Raw genomic sequence first — 17,281 nt, 5'->3', positions numbered from 1 at the left:
CTCAATGAGAGATGGCTTTATGAAAAATTGGAAAAGGAAAGGCAGGAAGAAAGAGAATTACAAAAGAACATGAAGTGTGATGTAAACTCTAGATACAGTTTCTTTACACTTTGAATAACTTGTCTTTGTTTAAGACAAAAATTTTGCCAAGCCTTTATCCCTGTGCAGCGACTAAGAAAATCAGAGATGACACGTGTATTGAAGTAAAGAGAATGATAAAATTATGCATAAGAACACAGGTTCTGGCAGCAAAGAGGCCTGTGCTAAAACCATAGAACTTCCTTTTATTGTTTATATAATTAATATTAGCTATGAAAAATTCATCATTTTTCAAGCTTTCTTTCCTCACGTGTAAAATAAGGATATAACCATGCTTTACAATCCTGAGGAATAAATGAGTTTAGGCATATAAAGTACTCACTGTGGTACCTGACTCAGAAACCATTCAATGAATGGTAGTTGTGTATTTACATGTGTTTGGTAGATAATTCCACAAAATGAATGGTTTTTATTGGCAAATAAACTCACTTGGTCACTCATATTCTTAAAAAAACTCATTAAAAATCAAAGTATATTGTTCACAAAAATTTGTAACTAGTGAATGAAGTAGACTTAGCATTGTCCCATTGGCTAAATAGAATACAGAAAATGTACATTTAAGCTACATTTCAGGTCCTTGTCTTGGTTTTGCTAATATCTCTATTTATAGTTTCTCAACCTTTATTGCCTGATCATCTCATCTAAAATACAGGATCTATTCCTGGCTACAGTGCTTAAGGTTTAAATTCTGACTCCTCCACTAAATCAGTGATTTTCAGCAGGTGCCACGGCACACTGCTGTGCCGCAAGCATTTTTAAAATAGACAATACCCAGCTGTTTAGTCAGAGTCCCTGACCTCTTTTCCCTGCCATTGTCAAATTAAAAAGGGCAACAGCCAACACAACAACAGCATTAGGTGTGAATGCCCTGTCTTGGACCATAAATATATAGGTTGTATAATAGAGTTTCATTTTATTGGGCACATCATATAATAAGGGCACATCTGATTGGTTAATTCTTGGTACCAGAAATTTTTATATACAAGTATAAGTACCTGATACTCTTTACTATTGTACAATATGTCCTTGGACAACTTGCAAAATCACCATAACAATCAATCAAAACTATACCTGTTTTTTGTCAGATTGGCAAAAAATATAATACATTTTTTGGTCTGCCTCAGAGTTTTAGAAATTATGTGTGCAACGAGATGAAACAGTTTGAAAATCACTGCACTAAAGAAATGTTTTTCTTGTTTTTCTAACTATATTTTTAACTTAAAAATAAATAACTTATTTTTAACTATAAGTTCTTCTGTTTCCTCATTTGTAAGATGAAAATATTAATACCCATTTTATAAAGTTTCTGTGAGATTTGAACATGATTATACACATAAAACACATGTAAAAGTATTGAGAACTCTGTAAGTGGTAGTTATCATTATTTAATAAGTGAATATATTTACTTTAATAAGTATATCTTTAACTATAAATAAAGGAGTATAATTAGTAGAATGTACAAATCACATTAAGCTCTAATAGTACTAATCATAATAAAATATCAGGTTATCAATACTATTTTAATTTAATATTTTATGTTTTAAATACATATTTTTCTATAGTAGAAGTCAGTTCAGTATGATTTCTACCTTCCGTAGGTACCAAAACCTTGGTAGTTCACGGACAGAATGAGTGCGATATCCCAACCCAGTTACCAGTCCATGAAGACACTCAATTTGAAGCCCTGTTAAAGGTAGGGATGATGTGATAGAAGTGATTTTTTAATGGCACATTGACTATGGACCCTTCACTGATCCTGCAACTTGTAATTAAATGGCATTTTTCTACCTTCAAACAAATACGTGTGTTTATTTACCTCTTCTAGAATCCATTCCACTATTGTGTACTCCCTCTCTTTCCTTGCATAATTTTTCCCATATTACTGACATTTTAGCTCTGCATTGAAGTAAGAAACATCATGCAGCAGCATGACACTCTGGGTGTACCCCTACCTGCCCTGGGGATGCTGTGACTTTCTGCCTCCGAGCTTCCTGGCATCAGGTGTCCTGGTTCTGGCAGTGGCCTGGGTCTGCACACTGAGCACGGGGGCACACCTGAGCTGTCACTGATGATCCATGCTGGAGACTTTTTCTGTGGCATCTAGTTGAATGAGATATAGCCTTGACTTATCACTCACGGAAATTATTGGGGAAGCAGAAAATATGTACCATAAAATAAATCAAGTGGGTCAAGAAAGTATTTTTAATTGTTATGACATTTACTCCCCTCAAAAGAAATGCAATCCATAGCTGTGTGACCATAAAGTTTTTAATGTTAAAATAATAAGTAAACTAGTGCCATGATTCCCACTGGATCACCAGTGATTATTTATGTGAAGTTCAGAATTTTGGTGATATGATTCTGTGGAACACAGCTTCAGGCCAGACATAATTAGGAAAGGCCTGTGAAAAATTTAGTTTTGCCGAACTGGTACATTTGATTTCAGTAGAAGTGGTTGTTAAGCCTCCTTTAGGCCTCACTCAGACATCTCCAGAGAATTTCTAAGGCCCAAAGAAGCAAAATTCAACAGTCCCTCCTCTTTCTACTCTGTGTTGAAAGGTAGGAGAACATGAAGGCAGACAAACTTGAGTTCAAACTCAGGCTCCACCACAACCACTATGACCTAAAAATCGAATAACACGACCTCTCTTCTCTCAGTTTCTTTTTCCACTGCATTGGGGTTCTAGTACAAGTTGTACAAGTCCTTTACCTGGAAAGCATTGAACTTAGAATATAGTCTATGATGAGTGCTCAATGCATTGTAGTTTGTATTGTTCTTCAAGTTGTTACTAGCTTTCTACCCAATATTGAGTCTATGCTTCCACAGTTCCTCACTCAGCCTGAATTATAATTGTACATCTTTTAGCACTATGGAAGTACAGAGTTGAGATCACATTACTAGTTTATTAATCATTCTTTGGAGGATAACTGCATATCCAAATCCAGTGTGTATCCGTGTGTGTGTGGGGGGGGGCATATACATACATAGGTATATGCATATACATACATACAAACACATACATACACACACACATAATATATAAGAAGTATGTAAGATGTATATACAAACACATACATGTATATGAAATCCTTAGGAAAAGTTAGCTTGTTTTTATAATATTTGTATTTTTAATTTTCTATCTGCACATAATATGTTGTCAGTAGACACTTATTAAAATTTATTGTTATTATTCTAGGAGTGTTTGGAGTTTTTTAATATCCCAGAATCCCAGTCCACAAATTATTTTCTCATGGATAAACGATGGAACCTTATCCACTACAATAAGGTGAGACTGTGCAGTAATGCCACTCATGCTGGGTTGTACCAAAAGCTTGTCAATCCTTTTCTGAGGGCAGTGTCCACTTAAGGAAGCTTCCTTGTTTGGAGTATGGCTGCTTAGCTCACACAGCCTTCCTGTCTGTGTAGCTGTGGACTAGCCGCTTTACCTTTGTATCCTTCAGGTGACTTGTCTGAAAAATGAAGGTGATGCTAATAGCATCTCCTGCAAGATTGTTGTGGTAATTAAAGAAGATAAGCCAAGTAAAGCACTTAGCAACTCATTATTATTAAGTCTAAGTGGAAATACTGAGTTGCCCATATAATCATGTGTCTATTTGGAATTTTAATGTTTTTCTGATTCCCCCTTTTATGATATTAAGCGTGATTGGAGTGACCCCATCTAATGAGCAAAAGGGGACCTCGAGACCACTGTCATTACTTCACTGTGACCTTCTTCCAGAATGTCATGTACTCAGTTGCCTTTGGCTGCTTTGCTCCTGACAGCAGCCTGGTGCTGGGAAAGAGCGCTCAGCCTGGCTGGTTTGAAGCTTCCTGAGGAGGGTGTTTACCTTCCTTGGGATTTTGTAAAATGGGGAAATGTAAACTAGTAAGAATCAAAACCATCAGAAAGCAGATAACTTGTCTGTCTGACCTAAGGAGGAAATGAGAATAAAAGTTTAATCATTTGAACTCTCTTTTTGTCTTTGTGTGACCCCCTCGCAGACCTATGTCCGGGATATTTACCCTTTCCGGAGGTCCGTATCTCCGCAGCTGAACCTCGTGCACATGCAGCCAGAGAAAGGACAGGAGCTCATTCAGAAGCAGGTACCCAACCCCCTTAGTTCTGCCTGTAGTTTTGTCGTGTCGTTGGGGTAAACGATGTGTAAAGGTGTTGCCAGTCCTGAGATTCTCTGATTGTTTGATTCTTTCTGGAGAGAATGGATAGCTGGGCCCTTGATCATAGATAGTTCTTCAAAATAGTTTTAAGTTTTATAAATTGAATCATAATGTAAAAGTATGAAGGAGCATTCACCTGGAGTAATGCTGTGATGACTCATTGGGTGTAAACAATAGAAATCTTCTAATTTATTAACCTTCTTGATGCTAAGCACAGATTTTCATTCCATATTTTTGTAAGACAGGATTGGAAGTGCACATGACAAAACTATTTGAAGGTTGTCCTGGAGGCTAGCTGGAAAAGAAAGAAATCAAAGGATCAGTGCAGTACATCTGAGAAAGGCACTGGACCGAGGTGCAGAGATTTGGACTCGGGCCCAGCTCTGCCACTGACCAGTGATCTGACCTTGGGCATGTTATTGTACTAACTCCTGTTCCAACAGGAGAGACATAATCATGCAGCTGCACTTAGATTTAAGGATGAAGAGCAAAATAATGTTCACCTGTGTCGTCGCAAATCAGACTTCGGGCTTAAGGAGGTTCACTGTGTTGCATGCAAAATATACTATGGATGTAGTATACAGTTCTAATAGTGCAATTTTAATATGATCTATTCATTACATTGTTTCATTTTTATCTATGCCAGTTTGTAATTGATTTACATTAATTTTTAATAAAATTTCTAAACAAGAATTCCAGGATATTTTATAATTTCAGTTTTTCTGCACATAGCAAGAATGCTAATTTGGCATCAAACTATCCAGAATACCTTTATCCGATGAATAAGAATGGCATAGAATTAGACCACTTGATAAAAATGTAGTTGCTATTAACTACCTAAATTACACTTAAAACAAGGAAAATACTGAATGTGTTACAAGGTGTGAGGTGTTGGACAAAACTGTAAGATTTTATATTTAAGCATTTCTAAAACAATTCTCCCCAAATTACCCCAGCCCATGATTTTGGCAGCAAAATAACTAAAGCCATCATGAATATAGGCACTTCATTAGTGTGTTTTTTAACCATGTTTAAGAACATGTTTTGAAAGAAAAGCATAAAACGGAGCTCTGACTCTGTGTGCACTCCAGGTCAGACCTTAAGATGTCTTTCCAGGTTCCCCAGGGAGACAGTAATACGCAGACCCATGGTTCTGAAGCTTCCTCAACAGAGGTTCACTGCTTGTGACCATCTCCCCTGTCCACTGATCATCAACAGAAAAACCATTAAGAGTAGGGACTAAGAGGCCTACATTGATGCCATCTAAATTCAGGGCTAAAGGAGTTCTAACCTAGAGTCCCATCATAGCTTTTGATGGGATAGCTTTTATCCCAACATAGATTTTTCCTGGATCCCATTTTGGTCACTTTAAAAGAGGCAAACCCAGAACCAACAGGAAACAGCTTAAGGCATCAGTGGAAATGTAGAAGCAATTGGAACAGGCTGTCTGGTGCCTGTTGGAGGTCTTTCATATTGTGATAACCAGACAAATGGCCTCTATTTGAGTGAACTGTTCTTGACAATGCTTGTGCTGTGTCCCTCCAGCCTGCAAACTCTGTAAGAAACACATACTTCCTTCTGTAAAGCAGACAGATGCAGGAAATGGTGCAATTAAGTATTGCTTGCTCTTTCTGTGTGGTAAAGAAAAAAAAATTTTTTTCTCCCTCATTTTACTCCCTGCCCTCCACCGTGATTTTATCAGCCCGGTTTACCATGAAAGATTTTATGTCAATTTCTTCACTCTTAGTAATTTCAGAGTTGCTAATTCCATGTTTCCTATGCTTTTGTTTGCTGCTAGGTGTTCACGCGAAAGCTGGAGGAAGTAGGACGGGTTTTGTTTCTCATCTCCCTGACCCAGAAGATCCCCACAGCCCACAAACAGTCCCACGTCTCCATGCTCCAGGAAGACCTCCTCCGACTGCCCTCATTCCCTCGAAGTGCTATTGATGCCGAGTTTTCACTCTTCAGTGACCCTCAAGGTATCGAGACCAAAGCATTTCCTCTCACGCCCTTGTTTTGTCCTTGGCCTGAGAGCATCTTCATCAGCAGACAATTCTGTAAGCTAGTGGTTCTCAGCCCTGACTGTGCATCATGATCCCATGGAGGACTTGCTAAAACACAGGTTGCTGGGCTCCTCCCTGCACCCTCAAGTCTCTGATTCAGTGGTTCTGTAATGGGGCCCAGGAACTTGCATTCCTAGTAAGTTTCCAGGGAATAATGATGATGCTATTCAGGGGGACCAAACTTTGAGACCGATGCTCCAGCAGATTATAAGCAGCTGAAGGAAGCCGTATGATGTTGTTAGGTTGCCTAAGTAAAGAATAGGTGTTTATAGGAAGCTCAAGAGGAGGCAAGACTATTTTGTAGTGACAGAGATCAGGACAGGGGTTGCCTCTGGTTTGGGGGAATGGATTTCCTGGGAAGGAGAATAAGGGAATGTTCTGAGAGGATGAAATGGTCTTATCTATTGATTAGGGTGGTAGGTACATGAGTGTGTATTTTTGTATAAACTCATTCAACTCTACATAAGATCTGTGCATTTTACTCTATCTAAATTACACCTGAATTGAAGAAGAGAGAGAAGCAGAAAGAGATGCCCTTTGAAACCTCTCTCTGTTCCTCAGTTATTAATTTGGGACCATTTACTTAAATGAGCGTAACCTATGCTCAGTGACTTCATCCAGAAGCTGCAGAGCAGCAGTGGAAAGAGCCCTAGTCTGACCAGGACTTAAAAGAAGAAGCAACAGTCCCAACCCTGCCATTTTCTCTCTGAAATAATTTCTCTCAAAACCACAGCTCCCTGGGCAGTGACCCGCTGCCCACATCTCCTCTGTCCGCCTACAGAGTTGAATGAAAGGGGTGGTGCTGCAAGCCCTTTGAGAGCTCATGCCAACAGTATTGTGCTGGGAAGCGTTTCAGCAGTAGATCGACACACCCCAGAGGTGGAACAGATGGAAAACAGCGGAGCCCTTGGGTTGGATCGCCCTCCCACGCTGACAGGATCGGCGACAGGCTAATTATGTTTCTACTGTTCCGTGTTCTCACAGCTGGGAAGGAGCTGTTTGGCCTTGACACTCTTCAGAAAAGCTTGTGGATCCAGCTCCTGGAGGAGATGTTCCTGGGCATGCCGAGCGAGTTTCCCTGGGGGGACGAGATCATGCTTTTCCTCAACGTGTTTAACGGGGCTCTGATCCTCCACCCCGAAGACAGTGCCCTGCTCAGGCAGTACGCGGCCACCGTCATCAACAGCGCTGTGCACTTCAACCACCTCTTCTCCCTCAGCGGCTACCAGTGGATTCTGCCCACCATGCTGCAGGTGCCGGGCTCTCTTCTCCTAACCAGAATACTAACCAAGTACCGCTCAGCTAGCAGGTCTGCAAGACCCGGCGCTGACCTTTTTCAGTGACAGAGTTGTCTTCTTTTGTGACCGCAGAAAGCGCAAATGAAATCCCCCTAAAATTTTCCCGGGTGCCCCAGGCCTGGAATATGCTTTTCCATTTCCTCTAGGCCAGTGATTCTGCAAGCATGGTCTCGGTACCAGCAGGACCAGCATCACCTGGGAATCTGTTAGAGATGCACATTCCTGGGCCCTCTCCCAGATCTACTGAATCAGAACCTCTGGAGTCTGGGCCCATTAATCTGTTTTTAACAACACCTCCAGGTGGTTCTGATGCCTTACACTGTTTGAGAACCATTTTTTCCAGGGTATGGCCAGTGTTCAGCTGATACTTCTCCAAAAGAATATCTAACTTCTATCTAAATAGAGATTTTCATTTTCTTTGGATTTAGTATGTGGGGATTGAAGGAGGTGAATTTAGCAGGAACAGTTTCTTTGTACTTATGGCTAATGAGTATCTGGCCCCATTTAGGGGTACGGAGTAAGGCCTACGGGCGTGCCCTGATTCTCTATTTATTTGGAAGTTTTCAATAAAAGTTATGAAAGTATTATATGCTCGTGCAAAGTAGAGTTCACTCAACCTACAGGGTTTTTACTTTTAGTATATCACCGGGGCTCTCTGTCCTATTTTTAAATAGTTGGAATTTTCTCTATTTTTATAACACTTTACTGACTACTAAAGACCAATATGCTCATTACAAAACTTAGAAGAAGGAGGAAAATAAGCCTCATTTACAATCCTCCCTCCTACATAGCCCTTGTTTATGCTGCTTGAAAATCCTGGCACTCTATCCTGCCCTTTGTAAAAACCAAAAGTTGAATCACACCATGTATTCAAGTACATTACCTACTTTTTTCATGTAAAACTAAGAATACCATGGGCATTTTTTTTTCATGGAGCGACATTTAGCACTATATCATTTTAAAAAATAACTGCATAGCCCTGGATGGTGTAGCTCAGTGGATTAAGTGCAGCCTGTGAACCAAAGGGTCGCTGGTTCGATTCCCAGTCAGGGCACATGCCTGGGTTGCAGGCCAGGTCCCCAGTAGGGGGCACACGAGAGGCAACCACACATGGATATTTCTCTCCCTCTCTTTCTCCTTCCCTTACCCTCTGTAAAAATAAATACATAAAATCTTTTAAAAAACTGTTAATTAAAAAAAATAACTGCATAGTACTCTGTTTTATGCACGTGCCATAATTCACTTAACCAACCCTAGTTTATGAGTAATTCAAGTTGTTTCAAATTGTTCACTATTATAAGCAACCTTGCAGCAGGCATTTTTGTATATGTGTTTTTGTACATTTGCCCAATTCTTTTCTTGAGATAAATTCCTTGTCACAAATTTCCTGGGGGGAAAGTATAGTCATATTTTTTTTAGGATTTTTATGTACATGACCCAAGTTCTTTGAAGAAAGCTTATACCATTTTGCCTCCCCTCCAGCAGTGAATGAAAGTACCCACTTTCCTCCATGCTTTCCACAGCCATGGGGCCCTTTCTGAATATGTGGCACCTCTCCACAGGTGTACTCTGATTATGAAAGCAATCCCCAGCTGCGTCAAGCCATCGAATTTGCCTGCCACCAGTTCTACATTCTGCACCGGAAGCCCTTTGTGCTCCAGCTGTTTGCGAGCGTGGCCCCTCTGCTGGAGTTCCCTGTGAGTAAACTCTGTGGAAATAAACAAAGACCAAGCACATGAGAAAAGCAAAGGCTCTTTATTCACAGCTTACTATATAGCAAGGGCATCAGCCACCACCACTTGTGTTCTGGCAGAGACTCGAAGGCAGACAGAGGAGTAAGAAAACTTTGTAAGGGAAAAAAGAAGGCTTTGGGTGTGCCCTGATTGGAGGCTGTTGTCCCAGGAAGTTGTAAGTGGGGCTGACAAGAAATGGGCATCTTATGTGATGGGTTAAGGGTACATCTTGGCTTTCTATGATTAGTCCTATGCTGGAAAGAGGAAGTAGGATTAGGGAAGCTGTCAGTTATTAATCAGATCCTGGCTGTTCGGGGGGCCTATAGGGACAGGGATTATCATTTGCTTTCCACTAAAGCTGGTAGTGTGACTCCCAACAAGCCTGATGTCCTGCAGGCTGCTTCCTGGGCTGGTGTCTATAGACAGTGGGTTTAGGTTGGTTCCCTGGGCAGGTTACTGCAGGTTGCAGATCCGAGTTCTGTTCTCATGTACGGCCTGGCCATCGTCCGTTTGTACAATCAGTCTCTCGGGTCTCTTCCTTCGACCGATGGGATGTGAATGCTATAAATCCTTTCTCTTTCAACAAGAAAATCATTTCTTTTCAATCCTCATCTCAGCCCCTAGAATGTAAATAGACCAACTCTTGAGTTTTTTATACTCAGTTAATGAAAGGATAGAGAGTAGAAAATGATTGAAAGCAGAGTTCCTGATTCTCTTTCCTTTCTGTCATTCTCTAACACTTACCCACTCTCTTCTTCTTGTTCTTCAGAGCTTTGGTACCATATCTCACGCCATACCTGGATTTGTTTCACTAATATGTATCTCTACCACACCCCACGATGGAATTTAAGCTCCATTACAGCAACAGCTTTGTTGTTTGTTTGTTTGTTTTTAGTTGTTTATATGATTTTTGTTCTTGTTTTGCTATAACCTCAGTACACAGAATGGTTCCTAACAAAGCATGGGAATTTAGTAAGGAATTGTTATTTTCATGAATGAATGAAAACCATTTAAATAGATTTGATATGTTAAGTATCCCTATTTTTGAGATTTGTTATCACAGAAGATTTTTAAAATTCCCAGAGCTGTTCAAATAAAGCATCTGTTACTCTAAACATATTCGAACTACAGTATTCAACAAACCCATTATAAAATTTGCCTTTGCAAAAGCTGAATCCTGTAATTGCAGACCAGAGGAGCCATTGGCATGAAGTTTTCTGGCAGCAGACACATTGCTATATTCTTATGAGTTTCCACAAATATCTCTTTTGTACCAGATTAGCATTTAATAGATCCCCCAAAAGTCAGATGTGCCACTCCAAAACCACACAGCAGCATTGCTGGGTGCAGATTTATGTAAGCTGAATACCAGATCAATGTGTAATTACTAACGGTGGCAGTGTTTGTGAAAGCCGTGTTCCTGATGAAGCCATATTAGTACTCATGTGGGAATCAGTACACTGAACTGCCGTTCTTCACACAGGACGCTGCCAACAACGGGCCCAGCAAAGGCGTGTCAGCCCAGTGCCTGTTCGACTTGCTGCAGTCGCTGGAGGGGGAGACCACGGACATACTAGACATCCTAGAGCTGGTCAAAGCTGAGAAGCCGCTCAAGTCTTTAGGTAGAAGCAAAGTTCGCCTTGACGTTTTTTTTTCTTTGTAATTGTTCTTTAAAAAATAACTCTGTTGAATGTGTCGAACTAAATAACAACAGCAAAACTAAATGGGACAGCAGTATAAATGGAATGAGTACATTTCCCTGTCTCCTGTTTTTCAATTTCTTATAAATCCTAAAGAGTAAAGAATTCTCTGCTATGAAAATTGTATTAAAATGTTGCTTAGTAAATGACTATTCTAGCAGTACAGTTTTCAGAAAATTGGGTTTTCTTGGGCAATTCTAAGTGAATAACCCACCAAAATGGTCTTTCATGATCATGGATTGTTAGAAGTCACGCATGTCTGAGCAATCCAAGTGCTATCTTCTAGGAGGTGAGATTTTAAGAAACTGCTCCCCCTAAGAGCACTTTTATTTTTCATCTTATTACTTAAAAGTTAAAAAGAATAATTTTCTGTCTCTTTAGATGAAGAAATTAATAGTGCTCGCAGTTTAAGAATAAAGTCTAATGAAGGAATGGCTACAAATCTAACTGGGAAGTGTTAGAAGTGGGAAGTTCTTCATTACTGGCAGAATCCACTCTGACTGCGTGCCTTCACCTTCTGTCCCTTCAGATTTCTGCTATGGAAACGAAGACCTGACATTCTCTATAAGTGAGGCCATTAAACTCTGTGTTACGGTGGTGGCCTATGCTCCTGAATCGTTCAGAAGGTAACTGCAGCCATTTATTCTGTGATAAGTAAACACAGCAAAGAAAATAAATGGAATGAATACAATGGTTGTATTTGCTATGATCAGCCTGTAACATTCCCGCAACTAAGTTTTCAAAAACTAAATTTGGGAAATGTGTCATAGCTGAGGTTCTGGAAAACATAGTACATTTTCACTCATTTGAAATCCCCTAATTTAGAATTTGCGTAGCAGCTAAGATGTTTGGTCTTCTTTAGAGAATATCTTTACATGTAATACAAATTAGTAGCAAATAAAATTTTAGAATAGACATTTAATTTATTTGAGAAAACTTTTCGGAAAGCAATAAAAGCTATCACATGAAGAGCAAGAGTATAAATCTTGCCTGCTAATTTGCTAAGTGTGAGGAATTTAAAAGACCCACATGGAGTGTCCTCCCAATTCCAGGATGATGACTGCTCTGAGGTTTATACTGATATGCAAGTTGAACACCAGTTTCATCTCTCTATGGAAATAGGTCTGCTAAAGGCAGAGACAAATGAACCACAGATAGCCTCCTTTTATGTAGTATATCTCCTTAAAAATCCTGGAACTGCATTCCTTTAAAATCTTCTATAATTCTGGCTCAATGAACCCTTTGGCCTCTCCAATTATATCAACATTAGGTAGTCCTTCCCTCTCTACTTCTCAGTCTATCTTGATCTTTTTATATAACATCTAACCCGTGCACAAGGCACTAGATTGTATGCTACCATATTCCCGGTATGTCTGTATATACCTTCCAGGGTCCAACACGGTGCTTTATTCCATGGAAAACATAACAGTAAACATTTATGAGATGAATAAATCAAACAACAGCCAGCTGTTTCAATTTTCCTATTTCTGTTATGGGTAATTCCTTTTTTGACAGCCCTTTGTGGCCACATAGTTTGAGAAAAAAAAAAAAGGGTTAGCCATAAACCTCACACAATTTTGCCTCTATTTTCTCTTACTTTTGGGAAAGTATGAGCTGATAAACTGTTTCAGGGTGTTGCTCCTCTGCAAAGACTGCCAGGCCCAGGTTGGTTACCATCTTTCTCATGTAAGTTCAAAGAACTAAGACAACAAACCGCTGTCACACAAAGAACATGAGTATAAATCTTGTCTATCATTCCAATTCCAAGATGCTGGCTCTGACCTAACCCAGAGTCACCTCCATTAATCCACCTCCTCAGACCAGGTGATGATCTCATGTTCTTGGGGTGAGCTGTGACTCAGGCTTGCAGTGAGAGGGAATATGACCAGTGACTCTCATGGGGAAGGAGTCCAAAGAACTAGCACCTGTCCATTCAAACTAGTCCAGTTCCAACCTCATCATTGAACCTATCCTGAAACATCTATAGAGCAGCTAATTTAAGGAACATTGGATAGAGGAATGAAACTGATCTGAAAGTAAAATACTGTAACCTACTTGGGATGCAAAGATTGCTTGGGGCCTAAAGATTTACACATTACTTCAAATTCTTAATTTTCTCTGTCTGACCGTGGTCTCTTTATCATCGATTTCTTATTCTCTCATATTCCATCTTCTTCCACCTGTCATATTCCTCCTACTTGTGGTTATCAATTAGTGCAGAATAATGCTGACCCCACTATTGCAACTATACTATTTAATCCCAGTGGATATTTTGACACCTAGAACATTTTGACTCTAACTTTATAAATACAAACATCTTCACCCTAGTCGTAAATTTTTAAGGGATTATTTTTAAAGCTAATTTCCTCATGCCAGCTTAATTTCTTCATTAGTCATTATAAATTACAAATAAGCCACTTCCAACTTTTCACTTTTTAAAATTTTATTCTATCAGAGTTGTTTTTGTTGAGATTATTTTCTTTCCATGTAAAATTTATAATAAAAATTTAATTCATTATTTATTTTGCGGGGGGGCAGACTTACATTATTTTGGTCCATATAAAACTGGTAAGTGAGAGGTTGTCATTTTGAACTTTTGTGTTCCGGGTTTTGATTATTATTTCTGCCGGTTTCCCCAAGTCGAATTTCAGTGTTTGTCTTTTCATTTCTCCAAGCTCTTCCATATGACACAACCCACAAAAGCAGAATGTAAAAAGTGACTTGGTTTCCTTCCTGTTGACATAGTCTTCAGATGCTGATGGTCTTGGAAGCTTTAGTCCCGTGTTACCTGCAGAAGCTGAAGAGGCAGACGTCACAAGTGGAGACCGTGCCTGCGGCCCGAGAGGAGATCGCCGCCACAGCTGCTCTTGCGACATCCCTGCAGGCCCTGCTTTACAGTGTGGAGGTCCTCACCAGGTAATCCCACTGGGGAAATACCCGCAGCTGTAAACTAAGTGTATCTACCGAAAAGATGGAGAAAAAGTGTGATGGCTAAAAATTTCTAAAGACTTTATTTACAAATATCTGCCCAAAGTCAGTCCTATATGGCTTAAAAGTGAAAACATTTCCTAAGTTGTTTGGATAAATAGTGCTAAGTACTACTACTACTACTACTACTACTATTATTATTATTATACCATGATTGCTAAACACACATTTGCATGTAATTTGCTGAGCATCTGTGGCAGTTTTAACCTAGTGCTAAACAAATCTCTTGTAAAAGGGCCAATTTAGTGAATGTGAAAATGTGATCAACATGTTTATTGGCTCTCATTATATGAAAATGTCTGCAATTCCAACCAAGTAAGCATTCTTTTATTATTTTACTGTTTGTAAGAAGGTTTTTATTGTAATTTCAAGAACTACATAATAAACAATTTGCAACATTTTATTCTAATGCCATAAGTGACAGATTCCCTCCGGGACAAAATTCAGTAGCGCTGAGAGAGGGAGCTGAGTAATTTGGGACTAGAAAGGTAAATTGTCATCAGAATTCAGCCCCAAACAAAGTTCCAAGAAGTTAGTCCTATCACAAGATTTTTGGGCACAGAAGCAGAAGGAGTTGAGAGACCAGATTTAGGGGGTGAATGGGGGAAGAAGGGGTAGAGACAAAAGAGTGAGTGAGAGGAATGGGGAAGGTGGATGCAGGACGCTCTGCAAATAATCAGTTTTCCTTCTCTTTTCCCATATGAAGTCAGATCGTAGAAACTATCCGTCACTCCCCGGAGTGACAGTGGGGAAGCGTTCTTCTGGGATTGGTGTCTTTACCCCTCCATTCCATTCGCCACATCCTCAACCTAAAATTCTGTCTATGATTTACCCTCACCAAAAGGCACCAACTTCCCGGCTTCATCAAGCTCTGTTGATGACAGAACTAGTTGAATTCCTTCAGTCCTGGGAGGACTTTTTCCACATGCACCACACAGTGAGAGGGAAAGTGAGGTTGTGATTCATTAAGCCACTATATGTTTAGTTTCTCATCAGGAGCTACACTGGCAACCTAGACAAACAGAATGTAGCTCAAAAGCCTTGGGTGAACTGCCACTGCTGATGTGATAGTTCAAGCAATTATTCTGAAAAGCCGCATCGGCCCTTCCATGTCTCAGTTGCTGATAGAGAAGCAAAGTTTACCTAATATAGTACTTAAAGTCAACCCTGCAGGTATAAAACTAAATGATTCAAATCTATTTCTAAATGTCTAAATTACTGACTTGTACTAGATACTAATTTACTCACTTCCTTGAGTAGCCTTGGATATGACTTTGCTTAGAAAGACTCTTTCTTTCTCTAGTAGTTTCTCACAAAAATAGAATGATTGTTTATGGTGTTGGTGGCCAAAATGGTATGTGTATGTATGCTTTTAACTTTTGCTTATTATTTAGAATGGATAACTTCCTGATACCTGTAGAAATGAAAAAGGTGCTCTTAACTCTCAATTAATATAGACTTGGGAGTCTGATTTCATAAATGTCCAGTTTGTAGAGCCATAGTTTGTCACTCAAAGCCAAGTGGAAGAACTTAAACCATGGTGAGCTTGTAGACCCCTTGGGAATTACTGTCCCCTTTAAAGTGCATCTCAGAACAAAGACAGCAAAAGAGTGTGACCGAAAAGCCCAAAGCTCAGTAGCCTGTCTTTTGGAGACTCTAACTTAAAGCTTATGTGAGCTTCAATAACTTGAGGGTTTCATAAATGTTTGCACTCCTGCTGTTGTTGTCTTGTGGTGATTGCTGTCACTGTTGCAGGCCCATGACAGCCCCACAAATGAGCAGGTGTGACCAAGGTCATAAAGGGACCACCACAGCCAATCACACCATGTCGTCTGGGGTGAACACCAGGTAAGGCACTGGCCATATTCTTCTGTGGACTCTCAATTTCATACAGCCTGAATCTCCACTGTTAGGCATGAAAGGAATTCTGAAAACAGTCAATAGTGAGTGTGAAAATCTCCAAGAAAATAAAGAGGATGAAAGCTTAAAGTTCAAGAAAATACCAAGGCTTCCTTTGAAATTGTCAAAGAGAAATCCAAGCCACCTTCATAAATTGGCATTTGTATCAGTTTATTTGCATGAGCATGCAAGATATTCTCTGCCTCCTGGGTGGTCTTTGAACTCTTCCAGTGTTGTTTCATTTGCTTCCAAGAAACAGGCAAATAAAACAATAATAATCAGGAGGTGGTTCCTCATTCCCAGGGCAGTTATGCAGAGTCGACTTTCTTTCATCTGGACAGATTTTCCACAGATATTTCATCCAGACTGACTTAGGTCCTTCAATGGTGCTCTCAGGGTAGTTGACTTAATCTCCTCCCCTGTTTTGGTGTAACTCGGACACTGGCTCTACTTTACCTGCTTCATTCTGTCTGTGTTCATCTCTAAATAGTCTAACACACATAAGCACACAAAAGTTTAGTTAGCTTCTTCCTCCAAGGAAAAGTTAAAATAAGGCAAACCCAAAACCAGTTTGTGAGAAAGTTCTTTTTTCTTAGTGTGGAATAGTTAGCAGAGAGCTCTTAAGGAGAAAGGAATTTTCCAGTCTCTCTGAAGCACATTTTTAAGTGTGTATCATTAATTATGTAAAGTTAATTTTCTGTTCATCATGTATATTTATATTAGAAATAAGACAAATTCTGTCCTGGCTGGTGTAGCTCAGTGGAGTAAGCATGGGCTGTGAACCAAAAGGTCTCCAGTTTGATTCCCAGTCAGGGTGCATACCTGGGTTCTGCGCCAGTTCCCCCACAGGGGGCGTGCAAGAGGCAACCACACATTGATATTTCTGTCCCTCTCTTTCTCTTTTCCTTCCCCTCTCTCTAAAAATAAATAAATAAAATCTTAAAAAATAAAACAAATTCCAAACCCGACTATAAGTCACCTGATGTGATGTGAATTCTTGCCTCAATTTCTTATATTGAGAAAAAAATGATTATACTTTAATAATATTTATGGGCTAGGTTCAACTATTGGATGAAAGATATATGGAAAAAGAAGGTTTCTAAAGTCCTAATGTCAGTCAGCCATAAAGCAATCTATCTCCACAGCTGAAAAGAAGTCAATCATATTTCTTCCTCTGACTGCCTAAACCAAGTCACGTGGTATTAAAACCATAACTTAGATTCACTTAACTTTGAAAGTTTTTAAGAATTCCCTTATCAGCTACATTTCATGACTTTGTATGTGTCTTTATAGTATCTGTCCTTCCACAAACTTTATGGCAATG

The 17,281-nt window shown here is 39.6% G+C and overlaps 1 protein-coding gene across 6 annotated transcripts in view; it reads left to right on the top strand.

Moving 5' to 3' along the window:
• Window positions 1–17,281, top strand: part of UNC80 (unc-80 homolog, NALCN channel complex subunit) — a 186,976-nt gene that overhangs the window by 132,672 nt on the left and 37,023 nt on the right. For all 6 annotated transcript variants that reach the window (XM_036022913.1, XM_036022916.1, XM_036022912.1 and 3 more), the window contains 10 exons: window positions 1,698–1,792; window positions 3,297–3,386; window positions 4,103–4,204; window positions 6,075–6,255; window positions 7,324–7,592; window positions 9,200–9,334; window positions 10,854–10,992; window positions 11,600–11,696; window positions 13,816–13,986; window positions 15,814–15,906. In XM_036022913.1, coding sequence (XP_035878806.1) covers window positions 1,698–1,792; window positions 3,297–3,386; window positions 4,103–4,204; window positions 6,075–6,255; window positions 7,324–7,592; window positions 9,200–9,334; window positions 10,854–10,992; window positions 11,600–11,696; window positions 13,816–13,986; window positions 15,814–15,906 — 1,372 coding nt within the window. The remainder of the gene's footprint in view (window positions 1–1,697; window positions 1,793–3,296; window positions 3,387–4,102; window positions 4,205–6,074; window positions 6,256–7,323; window positions 7,593–9,199; window positions 9,335–10,853; window positions 10,993–11,599; window positions 11,697–13,815; window positions 13,987–15,813; window positions 15,907–17,281) is intronic.

This window comes from Phyllostomus discolor, chromosome 4, assembly GCF_004126475.2.
Source record: "Phyllostomus discolor isolate MPI-MPIP mPhyDis1 chromosome 4, mPhyDis1.pri.v3, whole genome shotgun sequence".
Classification (NCBI taxonomy): domain Eukaryota; kingdom Metazoa; phylum Chordata; class Mammalia; order Chiroptera; family Phyllostomidae; genus Phyllostomus; species Phyllostomus discolor.
Note: the sequence above shows the minus strand (reverse complement) of the source record. Positions and strands in the feature narration are given on the sequence as shown.